At 37.2% G+C, this 17,453-nt stretch overlaps 1 protein-coding gene across 6 annotated transcripts in view; it reads right to left on the reverse strand.

Moving 5' to 3' along the window:
* Nucleotides 1–17,453, reverse strand: part of LOC144440492 (nephrin-like) — a 78,303-nt gene that overhangs the window by 19,655 nt on the left and 41,195 nt on the right. For all 6 annotated transcript variants that reach the window (XM_078129873.1, XM_078129875.1, XM_078129876.1 and 3 more), the window contains exons 4-8: nucleotides 6,334–6,624; nucleotides 4,949–5,239; nucleotides 2,542–2,814; nucleotides 1,162–1,428; nucleotides 148–432 (exon numbers count right to left, since the gene is read on the reverse strand). In XM_078129873.1, the coding sequence (XP_077985999.1) occupies nucleotides 148–432; nucleotides 1,162–1,428; nucleotides 2,542–2,814; nucleotides 4,949–5,239; nucleotides 6,334–6,624 (1,407 nt within the window). The remainder of the gene's footprint in view (nucleotides 1–147; nucleotides 433–1,161; nucleotides 1,429–2,541; nucleotides 2,815–4,948; nucleotides 5,240–6,333; nucleotides 6,625–17,453) is intronic.

Consider the following 17,453-nt stretch of genomic DNA (forward strand, 5'->3'; position numbering starts at 1 on the left):
TGTTTCGGAAAACACATTGCAAATACTGCCCCTGTATGTAAATTGAGGTCACTATGGGATTTTGATCCCTACCATGTGATGCACTCTAGGCCACTCACAGAAGGGTATATGAAAGCAATGAAATATAATATTCATGAGTACACTTACTCTTGACAACAATATCAATTGATGCAGTTTCATCGACCGTTGATCCATCATTAAACTGAATGCTACCAATACACGTGTAGTTGCCAGTGTCACTAGCATCAGCAACACCCAGATCAAGGACTGTTGACTTCTCATCCAAGACAGTTACTACGCCACCTTGTTCAACTTTCCATGTGTAACCATTGGGCAATGGTTTAGGTTCGCTGTCAATGGTACAGTTCAATTGAATTGGTTTTCCTTCACTTACTGCCTTATCAGGTCCTTCAATTGTAACTACCGGTGGATCTGAAATGTTATAGAATGATGCGAAAAAAAGTTTAAAAGTCTGTATTTTTATCAGATTAACTACTTAATTTTCCAGGGATGTTTTGCCAGTGGAATACATTTCATTTCATATGTCAACACGACCATTTTTTAAATAATATTTCTCACCTATCTCATCGACACTTTACAGGAACGTTGACCAATTTAATAAACAAGTTGATCAATTTTCCAGTTGGTGGAATTTTTCCAGGATGCCTTTGAAATTCCATGACTTTCCAGGAGTGTATGAAGCTAGCCTGAAAGATCCAGGCGGTTCCTGCTTAGGCTATATAAGTTTTCTTGTGTATGTCCAATAAACCAAAACCTCTGACCCTATTTTTTTTAACCATTTAAATCACAAAGCTACAAAAATATTTTGACAACTTGACCTTCATGTAAATCTAATTTCTTTCCCCGGTGATGCCTGTACATATTTCTCATCAAACCATCACAAAGGGGGTATTCTGACCGACATTTTGTTTATTTATGGGTCGAAGCGATATTGTTCAAAAAACAAAAACAATTTTTAAAAATCAAATCGAATCCCAACATATCTACCCTATTTTCTGAGGTTATAGGAAACACCTTTTCTTTTCTTTCTTTTTTTTTTGGGGGGGGGGGTTTAAAGTCTCAACAAGTAGCCAGTGGTCACATTACTGAGCCAATGACTGGATCTTTCGGACTAACTTTGATAATTGTAATACTACTTACATTCAATTATAACTCTGGTCTTTCCATTTCCTTCACCAATACTACCGTCATAGAATTTGTTTTTGGCGTTGCAAGTATACTCCCCAGCTTCACCGCGTCCAACATTGGGTATTTTCAAGACATCTTCAGTAGAAACAGGGTCTTCAGAAGATTCTGTGAACCATTGGACGATTTCTGGTGCTGGGTCAGAAGTAACAGTACACCTGATTTCCAAATCGCCGCCCTCTTTGACACGCATGGTGCTCTGTACGGTGACTATAGGAGCATCTACAAGGAATAAATAAAGAAAGAAGCATACAGGAACAATCCATTAATTACTATTTTTTTGTGGGTCAACTTTTTCTATTGTTTGTTCACACCTAAACACTAAGCCTAATTCCACTGCTTGAAATTAATTTTTTCTTTGGCAGTCCAATTGGGCTACAACTTTCAGAACAGATGGTGACCAGTAGTCCTACATTCCTGAACTGAAAACAGATTTCCTCTGCTGGAAATATATGTGTTATTAAAACTCTTTCATGTCCAAAGTCTTCCATCTTCATCACATAATCAGTGGTAACCTGAGTAGGCTACCAGCTGCAAACTATGGTAGCCCCATGACAAGAATTGGTAGGCTTTGGACACGCAAATTTTGAGTCCTGAATTCAAATGGGATTCAAACGCGATTGTCTATTTAATACATAGGTTCAGATGTGGGAAGGCGGCGATCACTCAGAACAAAACAAACGACACAAAATGATGGAAATAGGGGTAAATAAAGGCATCCAGCCACTTTCACCACATCAGATTTTAATCAGATTGATTTCCAAGGTAACTATCTTCTACTGTCCTGCTTCAATTTAGTACTGTGACACGTCGCATCAACGCAGTAAGGTTGTTTCTGCAATGCAACTGTCTAGGCAGATATGACCTTACTGCACTGACGTGACAATTATGTTACACTTGCAGGCTAAAACTTTTAAACACTTCAAAGACAATTACAGAGACATTTCTTCTGCCTAGCAGTTATTTATCTGGAGCTATAATGTCACAATGTGTGTATTTTATGTCCTAATGTGTTTTTGAATCTGTAAGTGGACTTTTGCGTGATTGTCGATTTGATGTATGAGGGCCTCAATGGAAAGAAGCTGACCCTGCAACGCTCTGCGTTGTTTGTAACGCTTATTGAGTTTTACCCTGAATAAAGATATTTTATAAGAATAATAACTTATTTGAGCTACCATGAATAACTATGTTTTACAATAACAATACACTGTACTCAACTGCTACAGAATTTGTAATATCAGAATGAATGAAAAAGGTAGAGACACTATATTCAGATTTCACTAAGGCAAGCAGGGAATATTTCCAGAGTAATAGTTTACTTTGAGCAGTACTTACATTGGACATAGATTTCTGTATTGGCGGTTGCCTTTCCTTCTGTACCATCAGCAAAACTGTTAGTAGCTTCACAGCTGTACATACCAAAGTCAGTACGTTGAACTGCTTCTATTGAGAGTACTGGGCTACGTGGGCGGATATCGGTATTAAATCGAATCCATTTGACTTTATGAACTGCTGGGTTAGCTTCAGTCACATACTCACTACAGTTGATATTGAGGCTGTCACCAACCTTGAGGGTGGAGTTGTTTGGTAGATTTAAGACAGGTGGATCTGTGAAAGAAGAAAAACTACTTTGTGAAAAAAAGACCACAACCCGACCAGTAACTCTACACTGCAAGGTTATTGATTGTAAGTATATAGTCAAACATTATCAGCAATATTTTGTTACCATGGTAATGTCTGGTATCACCCATATTTACACTAAACATCAACCATATTAATATCTGGTATCACCCACACTTACACTACACATCAACCATAGTAATGTCTGGCATCACCCACACTTACACTACACATCAACCATAGTAATGCCTGGTATCACCCATACTTACATTACACATCAACCATAGTAATGTCTGGTATCACCAACACTTACATTACACATCAACCATAGTAATGTCTGGTATCACCCACACTTACACTACACATCAACCATAGTAATGTCTGGTATCACCAACACTTACACTACACATCAACCATAGTAATGTCTGGTATCACCCACACTTACATTACACATCAACCATAGTAATGTCTGGTATCACCAACACTTACATTACACATCAACCATGGTAATGTCTGGTATCACCAACACTTACACAACACATCAACCATAGTAATGTCTGGTATCACCCATACTTACACTACACATCAACCATAGTAATGTCTGGTATCACCCACACTTACACTACACATCAACCATAGTAATGTCTGGTATCACCCATACTTACATTACACATCAACCGTAGTAATGTCTGGTATCACCCACACTTACACTACACATCAACCATAGTAATGTCTGGTATCACCCACACTTACATTACACATCAACCATAGTAATGTCTGGTATCACCCACACTTACACTACACATCAACCATAGTAATGTCTGGTATAACCCATACTTACATTACACAACAACCATAGTAATGTCTGGTATAACCCATACTTACATTACACATCAACCATAGTAATGTCTGGTATCACCCACACTTACACTACACATCAACCATAGTAATGTCTGGTATCACCCACACTTACATTACACATCAACCATGGTAATTAATGCCTGGTATCACCCACACTTACACAATACATCAACCATAGTAATGTCTGGTATAACCCATACTTACACTAAACATCAACCGTTGTAATGTCTGGTATCACAAACACTTACATTACACATCAACCATAGTAGTGTCTGGTATCACCCACACTTACATTACACATCAACCATAGTAGTGTCTGGTATCACCCACACTTACATTACACATCAACCATAGTAATGTCTGGTATCACCCATACTTACATTACACATCAACCATAGTAATGTCTGGTATCACCCACACTTACATTACACATCAACCATAGTAGTGTCTGGTATCACCCACACTTACATTACACATCAACCATGGTAATGTCTGGTATAACCCATACTTACACTAAACATCAACCGTTGTAATGTCTGGTATCACAAACACTTACATTACACATCAACCATATTAATGTCTGGTATCACCGACACTTACACAACACATCAACCATAGTAATGTCTGGTATCACACACACTTACATTACACATCAACCATGGTAATGTCTGGTATAACCCATACTTACACTAAACATCAACCGTTGTAATGTCTGGTATCACAAACACTTACATTACACATCAACCATGGTAATGTCTGGTATCACCCACACTTACATTACACATCAACCATATTAATGTCTGGTATCACCAACACTTACACTACACATCAACCATAGTAATGTCTGGTATAACCCATACTTACACAACACATCAACCATAGTAATGTCTGGTATCACCCACACTTACATTACACATCAACCATAGTAATGTCTGGTATCACCCACACTTACATTACACATCAACCATGGTAATGTCTGGTATCACCCACACTTACATTACACATCAACCATAGTAATGTCTGGTATAACCCACACTTACACAACACATCAACCATAGTAATGTCTTGTATCACCCATACTTACACTAAACATCAACCGTTGTAATGTCTGGTATCACCCACACTTACATTACACATCAACCATAGTAATTAATGCCTGGTATCACCCACACTTACACAATACATCAACCATAGTAATGTCTGGTATAACCCATACTTACACTAAACATGGCAACATTTTGTATAACACACGCATACTTACACTGAATATCAATTTGGATAGTTTCTTCTGTTGTTCCTAGGTTACCATCATGGAATGTATTTTGAGCTGAACAGACATAGTCTCCAGCATGGCTTTTTGTAACCCCCATCAAGTCCAGAATACCATTATTGTCACTAGGAATATCCACACCAGCAACAGCAGTTGTCCAACCAAGACTGCCTTCGTTTATATCTGGGTTGGTATCTGTGACTTCACATGTAACTAACAGATTACTGCCCTCTACCAGTTTCACATCTTTGGTTGCTGTACTCAAAGTCAAGGTTGGTGCAACTGTAAACGACAATATAATACTTTTTTAGAACACATTGTTTGCATACAGCCTTCAATGATTGGCGTAGATCATGTCACATGATTTGCACAAGTGACCCACAGTGACCTCAATTTGCATACAACCTTCAATGATTGGCTTAGATCATGTCACATGGTATGCACAAGTGACCCACAGTGACCTAAATTTGCATACAGTGAGTACTACTTTTTTCCTATTTTGTGGAAGTGGAGTTTAAGCTATGGCGTCAACCAAGAAATTGAATGTTTGGCATTTTTATCATGTGCCTAGGCAGTAATATTTTTATATTTATATATTATAATTTTTCTCGACACTGTGTGAGAAGAGCCACTGGCTCAACAGTCTATCGAGATTAAACAAGTCATTGAGAATGACATAGTCCCCGCTATGATTGTTTTTTAAGGAATTATCACTACTCTGATCACGCAACAACACCTGTGAACCTAAATCAAACAGACTTAGATATGTTGTGTCTGCTTGTTGGACATGGAACATGCCTACAACAATAAAGGATGGTCGGGTATGGGAGATCGTATCACAACGAAAATGGATATGCACATGTATGTCATAGAACACTGTCCCAATACCAACTTTGAATGAGATCTGTTCAAGCATGTCTGAGTTATGGCTTTGGACATGGAAAATTCACAAACAAAATGGCTGCTAGGCGGCCATATTGGATCGTATCATGACAACAATGAATATGCACATGTATGTCATAGAACACTGTCCTAATACCAACTTTGAATGAGATCTGTTCAAGCATGTCTGAGTTATGGCCTTAGACAGGGAAAATTTGCAAACAAAATGGCTGCTAGGCGGCCATATTGGATCGTATCATGAAACAAATTGACGTGCATATGTATGCCATTGTATGTTGCCCCTGTACCAAGTTTGAAAAAAATCGGTCCAGGCATCTTTAAGAAACGGCTACGGACGGACGCATGGACACACGGACCCCAATCCATAAGTCCCCGTCCCGGACTTCGTCCGGCGGGGACTAATAAAGTCTAATAATAATATTCTATTTGTGGTACCAAGAATTTGTTGACAGGTGAGGAACGTTATAACTTACATTGTACATCAAAGTAGATTTCTTCTTCACAGGCGATCTTCCTCTTCAAAGTGGGGTGTCTCATCTCGCAGTTAAAAAGAAGATTAGCATCATCCTTGGTAAAGGTTGGTGTCCATTCTGCTGGTGAATTTCCTGATTGTCCAGTCTCTTCTCCATCCTTAGTCCAGTAGAGTTCACCTGGTGGTGTTGCATCACTGTTACACAATAACGTGGCTGTTGAACCTTCAATGACTTGATATGTGTTTTCATCATCGGGTGTCATTCCATCAACTTCACAAAAAGGCATTTCACCTGCATGGAAAAAAAGCTTACTTGATTAATACCAGAGAGGATGAATGATCAGGGAGGGGGGAGGAAGGCAGGGAGGGGAGGGAGGGGAGGGAGGGAGGGAGGGAGGGAGGGAGGGAGAGAGAGAGAGAGAGAGAGAGAGAGAGAGAGAGAGAGAGAGAGAGAGAGAGAGAGAGAGAGAGAGAGAGAGAGAGAGAGAGAGAGAGAGAGAGAGAGAGAGAGAGAGAGAGAGAGAGAGAGAGAGAGAGAGAGGGGGGAGAGGAAGAAACAGGTGTGTTGAGACTGAAAACACATTTTAGTCTCACTCCGTCCCCACTCCCACCCCCTACCCCTGACATGACACTTATACAGACCACAGGCAATACTCTTATTTAATCATGACAAAGCATTGTGCTGTAACATGTAACCAATATTTCCATCCAAAACAAAATACCGCAAATTACATTTTACCAGATTTCTATCTTTTTGTCCTTGGAAATCTAAAACACACATCTAAATAATTAGGAACGTACACATATGCACTATGTATAAACACTTGCATTAATACACAACTGCTGACGAGCTACATTTTCAGGTTACCACAGCACAGGATCGCTTCTTTCCCACAATGCATTGTCACTGAGGTCAACAAACTTTCATGATTTCATTAGAATGCATGGAGGATTCAGTGACTGACAAACAACTATGTTATAATATTATCGTCTCTTTGAGTTCATGGAAAGTTCAATTAAGTCTTCAAAATGCATTACAGCTCTATACATGTACACTGCAATTTAGTAAACACGTGAAGAACAGCAATAGGTTTGTCATATTTGCTGACAACTAGACTATATCTCCTCAATAATAGAGGTATCATTTCTTAATTAGATCACAAATTGTTTATTCATTCATGAGATTGATTAGGTTTTCATGACCTATACTGTCACATTCAACTCTAGTCAAGCATAGTGAACATGCACACATTCCCCCATTAAACTGACTACCAGAATAATGTAAAGCTAACATGCATTTATCCGAGTTCTCATTTAAAATCTTAAATTTATTGTACAAGGACCCTTGACAGTTTTATTTATTCCCTCTCGAGCTCTCTCCGTGATCTGCCCCTCTCTCCGTGATCTGTCCCTCTCTCCGTGATCTGCCCCTCTCCCTCGATACATGTATGTGACACTTCCTTCTCACGCTGTGATCTACCCCTTCTATTTATGACATTTCCCAATCTCACTGTGACTTGCCTTCTCCCTGCATTATGACTTGCCCCACACCATGACATTTCTATCTTCCTTAAACACCCCCTACCACAATAATCCCCTCTTCTCCTAGATCCTAGCGGCACCTTTCACCCTTAAGGTAATTTGGGTTTTATATTCTTAGCACAAACAATTTCAGAAAATGACCAAGTCCTGTCTGCTATTAAATTACCAAATTAAATGAATACAACCCTTACTTTCAAACTTAATATATTCTACAATGAGGGTATTTGCATGGAACCTTTGGTCACAAGTATTTTCCAGCTGAATGAAGAAAAATATTGGTGAATAATATAATTATACCAGCACTAGCAGTGTGTCCTCCAATGATAGCCAGATTTTGTTGTTGTGAGTCAAAATGATAAAAACTAGCATTTCTTGTGAGTTACCACGTAGTAAGAGATAGGGGAACACCAAATTTTGGTGCTAGAAATTGTGCGTCAGTGGCACGTCAAATTGGCTTAGGGCACACTGAGCACTAGTAATATAAAATTTGAGAAAGTAATGACAATTTTGAGCATTTTGACTCATATTTCAAACATAGCAAAAACAGTGATGTATGCATTTTGTGTTGTTAAGTAGAATGACCAGCGTATACATTCCATTTTTATTTATTTTTTGTTTTGTTTGCTATAACTTTCAGTTTTGCCATGGTTTACACCATATATAAATGTGTCGATGTTGCACTTGTGAACGTTCATTTTACGAAGGGGGTTTGTCCTACATGAACAAAGTTCATTCATTGAGCTTGTGTGACATTGTGTAATGAAACTGTAGTCTACTTGAAAGAAAAAAAATAACCATGCTTGTCATCAAAGACATTTACAAATGTATTCTTCAATACCAATGATGAAAGTTTGATCACACAGACAAATCAAAAGTTTGACCACTAGGGGGCGCTGTTTATGGGATAGCTAAGGTATGGTTGTTGAGCAAATCAAAAGTTTAACCACTAGGTGGCGCTATTTATGGGATAGGTAAGGTATGGTTGTTGAGCAGGGTAATAAATTCTGTCATTGTTGATAACCATACAAGAATCCATAATTCAATAATGAAATCCACACTTTACAGGGGTTTAGACAAGCAACTGATCACTGTGCCCATTTCAACCACAAGAGAAATCTATGTTGTATAGCATGTTTTAATTCATACATGTATGTAGTACACTGACAATTTAGTTTCCCTCAGTAAAATTTTAACGGCTTGGATTTTGATGTCAGATCCGATCTGATCTTGGTGAGAATACATTTTGAAATTTTGTTCAAATTCATGACTTTACAACACATATATAAATATTAGTCAAATTTTAATTCAATCCACAGCGTAGTAGTCTTTTCTGCAGAAAAAAACTTCAAATTTTTGGAGCGCCAAAATTGTCTATTGGGTTTGCAACCGTAGGATCTTGCATGCACACTGGATGCTGGGTAGTAGGCTTGGCACAATCCTGTGGGATCTGAGCTACTTAATGATAGCAGTGTAGCATATACATTGTACAGTGAAAGTCATCAATCAAGTAATATCTGAATTGTATGCAATGATTGCCAGGAGTGTCATTATAAACTGACTAAATCTAACATACATATTGACCTCAATTCCATGCTAGTAGTAAGCAGACATTTTTAGCAGACACATTTGGATGAATTTAACAAATAAAATGGAACGAGAACCCTAACAAATACACAATTTAGAACATACTATTCTACAAACTGATTTAGTTGAATTCAGATAAAACTGGAATATCCTAATTTATTTTATTGAAAACAAAGTTTACATGTATGCCTAACAAGCGACCTATCGGTCAGAATAGCTCCGCTGTTTTTTTTTTAATTTAATTTTTTATTTTGGTGACATGTAGAAGTGGTTCAGGTCTTCAGCTCTTCGAGTCACTATGCAGTTTTGTTTTAGCGATGCAATAAAGTGGTTAGTGGTTTCATATGATGTCTCACTATAAAACACATTTTACACAGAAGTTGGTAATGTATTGTACTTTTATACCATAGTCACCATTTTATAACAAAAATCTACTGTTATGAAAAATTGCACAAAATCCCAGAAAAAAATGACTGGGAAATGCACACAAGAAAAAGAAAAAAAGAGGATTTTGAGGTTGGCTATAAGTAATTCCAGTGTCTTACAGCTGTAACCCTGGAAAATTTTAATGAAGAATGAAATAAACTAGGGATCTAAAATAATTTTGAGGCAATTTGAATTTCAATTTTCTAACAAATTTACAAAGTCAACAACATTCAACTTGTTCTAGTTGTGGTAGATATATATAGGGAAGAAATGTATTAATCGCCATCTTAGTTTCCGTACGGCGACAATCTCAAGTACCCGGAAGAGAGTCATTCTCAGCCATACGTTACAGTGGTAACACTCGTTCATGTTCGGTTACCTTTCACAAAGAAAACACAACGAAATGGTTGAAATGATCTTTTTTTAATTTCTTTTCATCACAACAACAAAATCTGCGTGATCAAAAGTGTTGTAAACTAAACCAGAAAGAATTATCGGACTGGCTAAACTTCCCGATGAACTGGAAGGTCCTACTACTTCCAAGTAAGCCTCGATAGTACTATAGTACGTGAGAAAATCGTCTCAAACTAGCGATACAACTTTCAAAATATAACTTGACATGTCTTCATTTGTTAGAGTTATACAATTCAAGACGGGTTTTCACTCGAAAACAACAATTCTGTGAATAATGACAGTGACACTCTGAACGCAGCGATTTCTCGGACGATGTTACCACTGTAACGTATGGCTGACAACGACTTGCTTCCGGGTTAGTCCCTCGTGCATACGGGTGGATTGTCGGCGATTAATACATGCATGTACATCGTCTGATATTTTAATTCAGAGTGTTTTTTGTGACCGGCGCCTGTCAGCAGACTCTGCCATTTTTTTCATCATTCCATTGTATTTAAACCTTGTACTTGACATTTCGCAATATTTATAATTCTCAACAAAGTACCTCAACATGCCTCACTTCGCTCGTACTCAAAGCAGCCCCGCACGTAGTCCTGCTTGCATACGGAGGAATTCGGGACTCGATTCTGACAATTGTCCCTCCCCCTCCGGTGTTTAGAGTCAAGTCAGTAATACAGACTCGTGCACCCGAGGACTACCCCGCGCGGTATGATCACTGACACTGATGACATGATGAGAGAGAACCTTTTCGGATTTACATGTAAAACGGGGAAAGATACGCAAAACCTAATGCAAAGTCTGAAGCCAAATTAAAGTTGTAATTATTTTAATTATTTTTACTTGCCAAATATTTGCATTTTGGAAAGGCAAGACACGTTCATGTCGTTTAACTTTACATGTGAACTGTCGGCCATATTTAAACTTCAACCGCGGCCGCATGCCTGGCATGCCCTTCCTTACGCAAGTTGTCTGAATTCTGGTTCACTGTCATTCCAAATTGCACGACAATATAGAATTAACCACAAGTTACATGTTATCTGAAAACATCACACTTTTATAGTGGGTCTGAAGTGTGATTTTAGTGAGTACTAAGAACGTCCTGTGTTGATACTCAAGATACTTGCTGTGGAAAATCGCTCGGTCGAATGAGGTCACCTTCAGCTTCTGGTCGAATCAGGATAGAGTATGCAAATGAGGATGTTGCGGATTGGCTGATAATGTAGAAGGGTGCAGAATTGGATTTGAAGTTTACAACCCTGTTTCGAACAAACGCTTGTCATTTGGGCGCCCAATGCGTAGAATTATGACTATAGCACATATTACATTGCTTGTTTGACGTCAATAGTGTCTTTTGAAAAGTGGCAGTTTACTTAAAGTCTCGTCGACTGATTTCCAATATGGCGTCGGTCATTATGCTCATTAACATATTCATTTTTTTTTCAAATTACAAAAAAAAAATCATAAAAAATAAAAATGAGGATGTGCTGACTTGAAATTAACAAATCTGAGTAAGCTACCCCCTGCGCATCAACACGCCAGATATCAAAGCAATCTAATAAGAGGTTTTCAAGGAGTTGATGAAAATTACATTTTATGAAAAAAAATCATAAAAAATTGAAAATGGCACAGATCAACTTGGCATGAACAAATCTGAATAGCCTCCCCCCAGGGAACATGCACACCAAATATCGAAGAATTCCGACTGTCACTTATGGAGTAGATAGTAAAAATATAAAAGTTTGACGGACACCTATGATTCACTCTACTCTCTATACCTCAATACCCACCTATACCTAAAGCTACGCTTTCAGCTTTCGCTGACAGCGGAGCTAATAAAACAGATCATTGAATAAAATCCAGGGGTGACCGTGACAATAAATGGCCATTTCTATCAACTTTGTCTCTATACACTAATAAACCTATATGAAAAGCTCCAACAAGCTGTAAATTGTAATCTGCAAGTTACAAAGTTTTACTATTTTTCAAATAGTACTATTGGTGAATATGGTGTAAATTACTAGATCTTGAGTCTTTTGATAATGCCTTTGTTTCACGTACTGTAAACATAGATATTTGTACTACTAGAAAATATTGCAATTTTACAGTCTTCAGCTAGTTCTCAAAGACTAATTTTTACTAATTACCAGACTGGTACATTGTATATATGCCCAAAAAGGAAGTTTAGTCACTACTTATTTAATTGTCAGACTGGTACGTTGTGTTAATGTACAAGAAGGTAGTTTAGTCACTACTTAATTGTGTGGCTTTGTTTTCCAGCGAAATAAATGAAAATAAGTCGTCAACGAAAATTTCCAGATTTACAATATTCATCAAATGTTTGATGAAAGATTCCAATGAGGTGTAAATTAGAAGAATTGACATTATTGTATCAAATATTGGTAAAAATCAATGAAAGATTCTAATGAGATATAGATTGCAAGAATTCACAATGTTGTCTCAAATATTGGTCAAGGTTGAGTGATGATTTTAATTGATGTAATCAGCTGTTAAGTTCATAAACGTTTTTGCTATGACCTTGCAATATAATGGGCTTGTCATGATTCTAACATACCGGACTCTTTGATTGCATGTCATTATGCCATTAAATAACACAACAACACAGATGACTTTTATTAACACTCCTAAATTCTATTTAGATGCATAACATCTTGATGGTCATAAAAAAAGCCCTGTATTTCAAGGTCTAAAGGACAGACACTGTATAAGAACTACTGTACATCAATGAAACAATGCAGAAGTGTAACAAGATGGTGACCCCAATTTATTTCTGTTTTCATGACCAAACCAACGGTACACTTTTTTCATCTGACAATTTTTTTTCAGATAAAATGAGACTATGGCTGAATTTCTGAATTTCTAAAAAAAACTACAACTTCTCTGAGGTGGAAAAAAAAATAATTGTGTGTTTCCGATACATTCACTGAAAATTGTTGCATTGCCAATAGTTAGACATTGTAGATGTTAATCAGTGGTTGTTATTATCCTATAAGTCGTACTCTCAAAACAGGTTGAAATCATGATTACCGTTGAGGGCGCTGATTTTTAGGTATGGACTTAAAAAATCAATAGATTTATTGTGTATAAAGCTACAACAAATACGTATATTCATAGGTGATGCAATACTGTACATGGTGTACAATATTATGAACAAGTTGTGATCTAACGAAACTTTCCAGTTGCAGCGAGAGCAGCTTTAAAGTGACCACATGGATGAGAATTGGGTATTTATTTTGGATTTTTAATTTATAAAACAATTTTATCATGGCATCCTTCTTGAAAAATCAATGTGAAACAACATCGACCAGGTCTGTGTATGTAACTCAATACATTGCAAAAAGCTTCAAAAATGGGTAAAAAGTTTGTTATTATAAGTACAATAGTAAACCTTTTACACAGCTATTAAGTCTTTTGCAGTTTATTGAGTTACAACCAGGGACTTGGTATATGTTGTTTCACACAGATTTTTCAAGTACGAAGCTATGATAAAATTGTTTTATAAATCCAAAATCCAAAATAAATACCCAATTCTCATCCATATGGTCACTTTAACAGTTTACCGAGGACACACAACTGTACTGTGTGTGCCTGCTCTTTCTCCACTATTATGCTAGTAAATATACCAGACATAAATAATAATATGCATAGATTCAAGGCTATATTTCATAAAATTGATTTCCGTACTTACAAAATCTTAACTTAGGTGTCTTACATAACAGATAGAAATTAGCACATTCCATACCCACTGACTGTACACTGTATACAAACTAGTTGAATCACCTTATCAAATTTCTTTGCTAATAATTGGTAAGTACAACTCTCTGTAGCCAAACTCCCTGTCATGCACAGGGGTATGTCTTACATAAGAAGTGAGGAGATTGTGGGCACTAATGTGAACATAATTAGGATTCCAATCTAAGGAGAAATCAAGGACTTTATTAGCACAATTGTTGTATAACAATACATACATACATACATACATACATACATACATACATACATACATACATACATACATACATACATACATACATACATACATACATACATACATACATACATACATACATACATACATACATACATACATACATACATACATACATACATACATACATACATACATACATACATACATACATACATACATACATACATACATACATACATACATACATACATACATACATACATACATACATACATACATACATACATACATACATACATACATACATACATACATACATACATACATACATACATACATACATAATCAAAGTGGGTTGGTTGGAACTTGAGGTGCTTGGTTGTAACTCCGAGTTTCACGCTCAATGCGTTCATCAGACAATGATGTCTGATGAACGCATTGAGCGTGAAACTCGGAGTTACAACCAAGCACCTCAAGTTCCAACCAACCCACTTTGATTATTCCCGCCCTGCTTACCCAAGCATCGAGCACTCTATTCTACGAGTTTGATACGATTTACTACATACATACATACATACATACATACATACATACATACATACATACATACACATTCACACACATACATACACGGCATACATGTACATACATATGCATAGACACATGAATATATAAACTCAGTCATACATATACATGAAAGAACACACATGTATGATGTGTACACACACACACACACACACACACACACACACACACACACACACACAAATTAATTGCAGGCCCATTTTACTTATTACAACTTGGAGTAAAAACACTGAACTGAATGATAGAAACTATAATAATGTTCTGAAGAGTTTCCAATTTTATGAAACAACCAAAATACTAGCAACACCTTGTCTCCAAAAAACACCTTTTCTCTAACAAAAATATCATTTCTATCACCGTAAAAACACTCACAGAAGACAGCCTAGTACGACTGATGTGAATAGAATGGCCATTAAAACTCACAACATGTACAAGAAATCCATTAGATTATCAGAGTGGCTGACAAACAAACCTGATATGAATGAATAAATACCACAAAAAGAAAGATCTGGAGTAAAGTAGGGCAGAACCAGCATGTCTCCAAAGAACAGCACAATTCACACAGCGTATGCTCTATACAATGAACAGCTTTGTTTGTTAAATCAAATTGTACAAGGCACAATGAACCATTGCTGAGGGCATGGAAAGTGCATGTACAAGCTAACTGCTTGATTGAATCCTTACTGTCAGGAGTATGCTACAAAACGACATCGAAAACAACAATCTCAGACAGCTGTAGCTGTTATATATGTAACATCTGATAACCACTTCTCCAGACTAAACAAACATAGGAATCTTATTTTTACTTCTTTGATGAAGGCTTTGGATCAATTTATCTCTAACCTTTTCACCTTTCTAAGTTTCTATACAAATTGCTGGCTGCAACATATGTGTTGAAATCTGAATTGCATTTTAGTCAAACTGAAACCATCTCTCAATTCTGCAAATAGAAATAGTTCCCATAATACCACAATGAAGTAAGGAACATGTTAGTTGCCTGATCTGACACGACAAGTCGGTTTCATGAAGTTGACGAGTCCGACCATTGATGAAGCAGATGGTTAAGTCTGTCTGGACTAATGCCAAACCATCCTGTAATTTCTAAGCACTATTTTGGTAAAATGATACAGTGAACACCTCCATTTTATTTGAAAATATTGAAACAGTCACTAGATCCTATATGATCTTTCTCCCATGGTCTATTACTGGCAAGTACAAAACATTTTAACATTGTCTTTGGGCTGTCTTGGAGAAAATTCTAGAGACAACATGGACTTGCATTCTACACCTTCACTGGGCTGTCTTGGGGAAAATTCTAGAGATTCAACGCCTTCACTTGGCTGTCTTGGGGAAAATTCTAGAGAGATTCAACGCCTTCACTGGGCTGTATTGGGGAAACTTCTAGAGATTCAATGCCTTCACTGGGCTGTATTGGGGAAAATTCTAGAGATTCAACGCCTTCACTGGGCTGTATTGGGGAAAATTCTAGAGAGATTCAACACCTTCACTGGGCTGTATTGGGGAAAATTCTAGAGAGATTCAACACCTTCACTGGGCTGTATTGGGGAAAATTCTAGAGATTCAACGCCTTCACTGGGCTGTATTGGGGAAAATTCTAGAGATTCAACGCCTTCACTGGGCTGTATTGGGGAAAATTCTAGAGATTCAACGCCTTCACTGGGCTGTATTGGGGAAAATTCTAGAGAGTTTCAATGCCTTCACTGGGCTGTATTGGGGAAAATTCTAGAGAGAAAATTGACATGCATTATACACCTCACTGAGCTGTCTTAGGGGAAAATTGGAGAAAATTCTGGAGAGAACATGGACTTGCATTCTACACCTTCACTGAGCTGTCTTGGGAAAAATTCTAGAGAGAAAATTGACATACATTCTACACCTCACTGAGCTGTCTTGGGAGAAAATTGGAGACAATTCTGGAGAGAACATTGACTTGCATTCTACACCTTCACTGGGCTGTCTTTAGCTTTAGCTTATTCTCTAATATGTCTGGGCTGTCTTGGGGAAAACGCTAGGGAGATTAGTCGCTTGTGGTGTTGTCAACATTTAAATAAAGCTCACAAACTATAAATCACAATTTTTTTTTTCAATTTAATGTCATGACAAATTGCTAATTAAAGTTTTAGCATTTATGCTGTGTACATTGGATACATGGACAATGTAGAATACATCCCAAGTCACTCAAAGCCAGACTAATTAGTTTTCAAATTATGTCAATTTCATAAGGCAAATATTGTCCTGTACTAATATCATATGACATCCTGTATCACCAATTAAGGAGTATGTATTCATAGACAGTAGTCTAGTAATAAGAGATAGTGTTTTTGTTGGGAGTCAAAATGATGACAAGGGAATTTTCTTGCAAGTCTCCACATAGTATGGAATCAGGGAACACCAAATCTTCATGTTGAAGGAAAATGTTAATTGCACCAAATTAGCTTTGACGGGACACTATTTGTAAATTAATCTATGTGAGTCCACTACACTATATAGCCCGTCTGTCTAGTGTGCCCTCTCTAATAATAGCCAAATTTTGTTGTCCTGGGTCAGTATGAGAAAAACTGGCATTTCTTGTGAGTCACCACATAGTAAGAGATAGGGGG

This window comes from Glandiceps talaboti, chromosome 9, assembly GCF_964340395.1.
Source record: "Glandiceps talaboti chromosome 9, keGlaTala1.1, whole genome shotgun sequence".
In the NCBI taxonomy this organism is placed as follows: domain Eukaryota; kingdom Metazoa; phylum Hemichordata; class Enteropneusta; family Spengelidae; genus Glandiceps; species Glandiceps talaboti.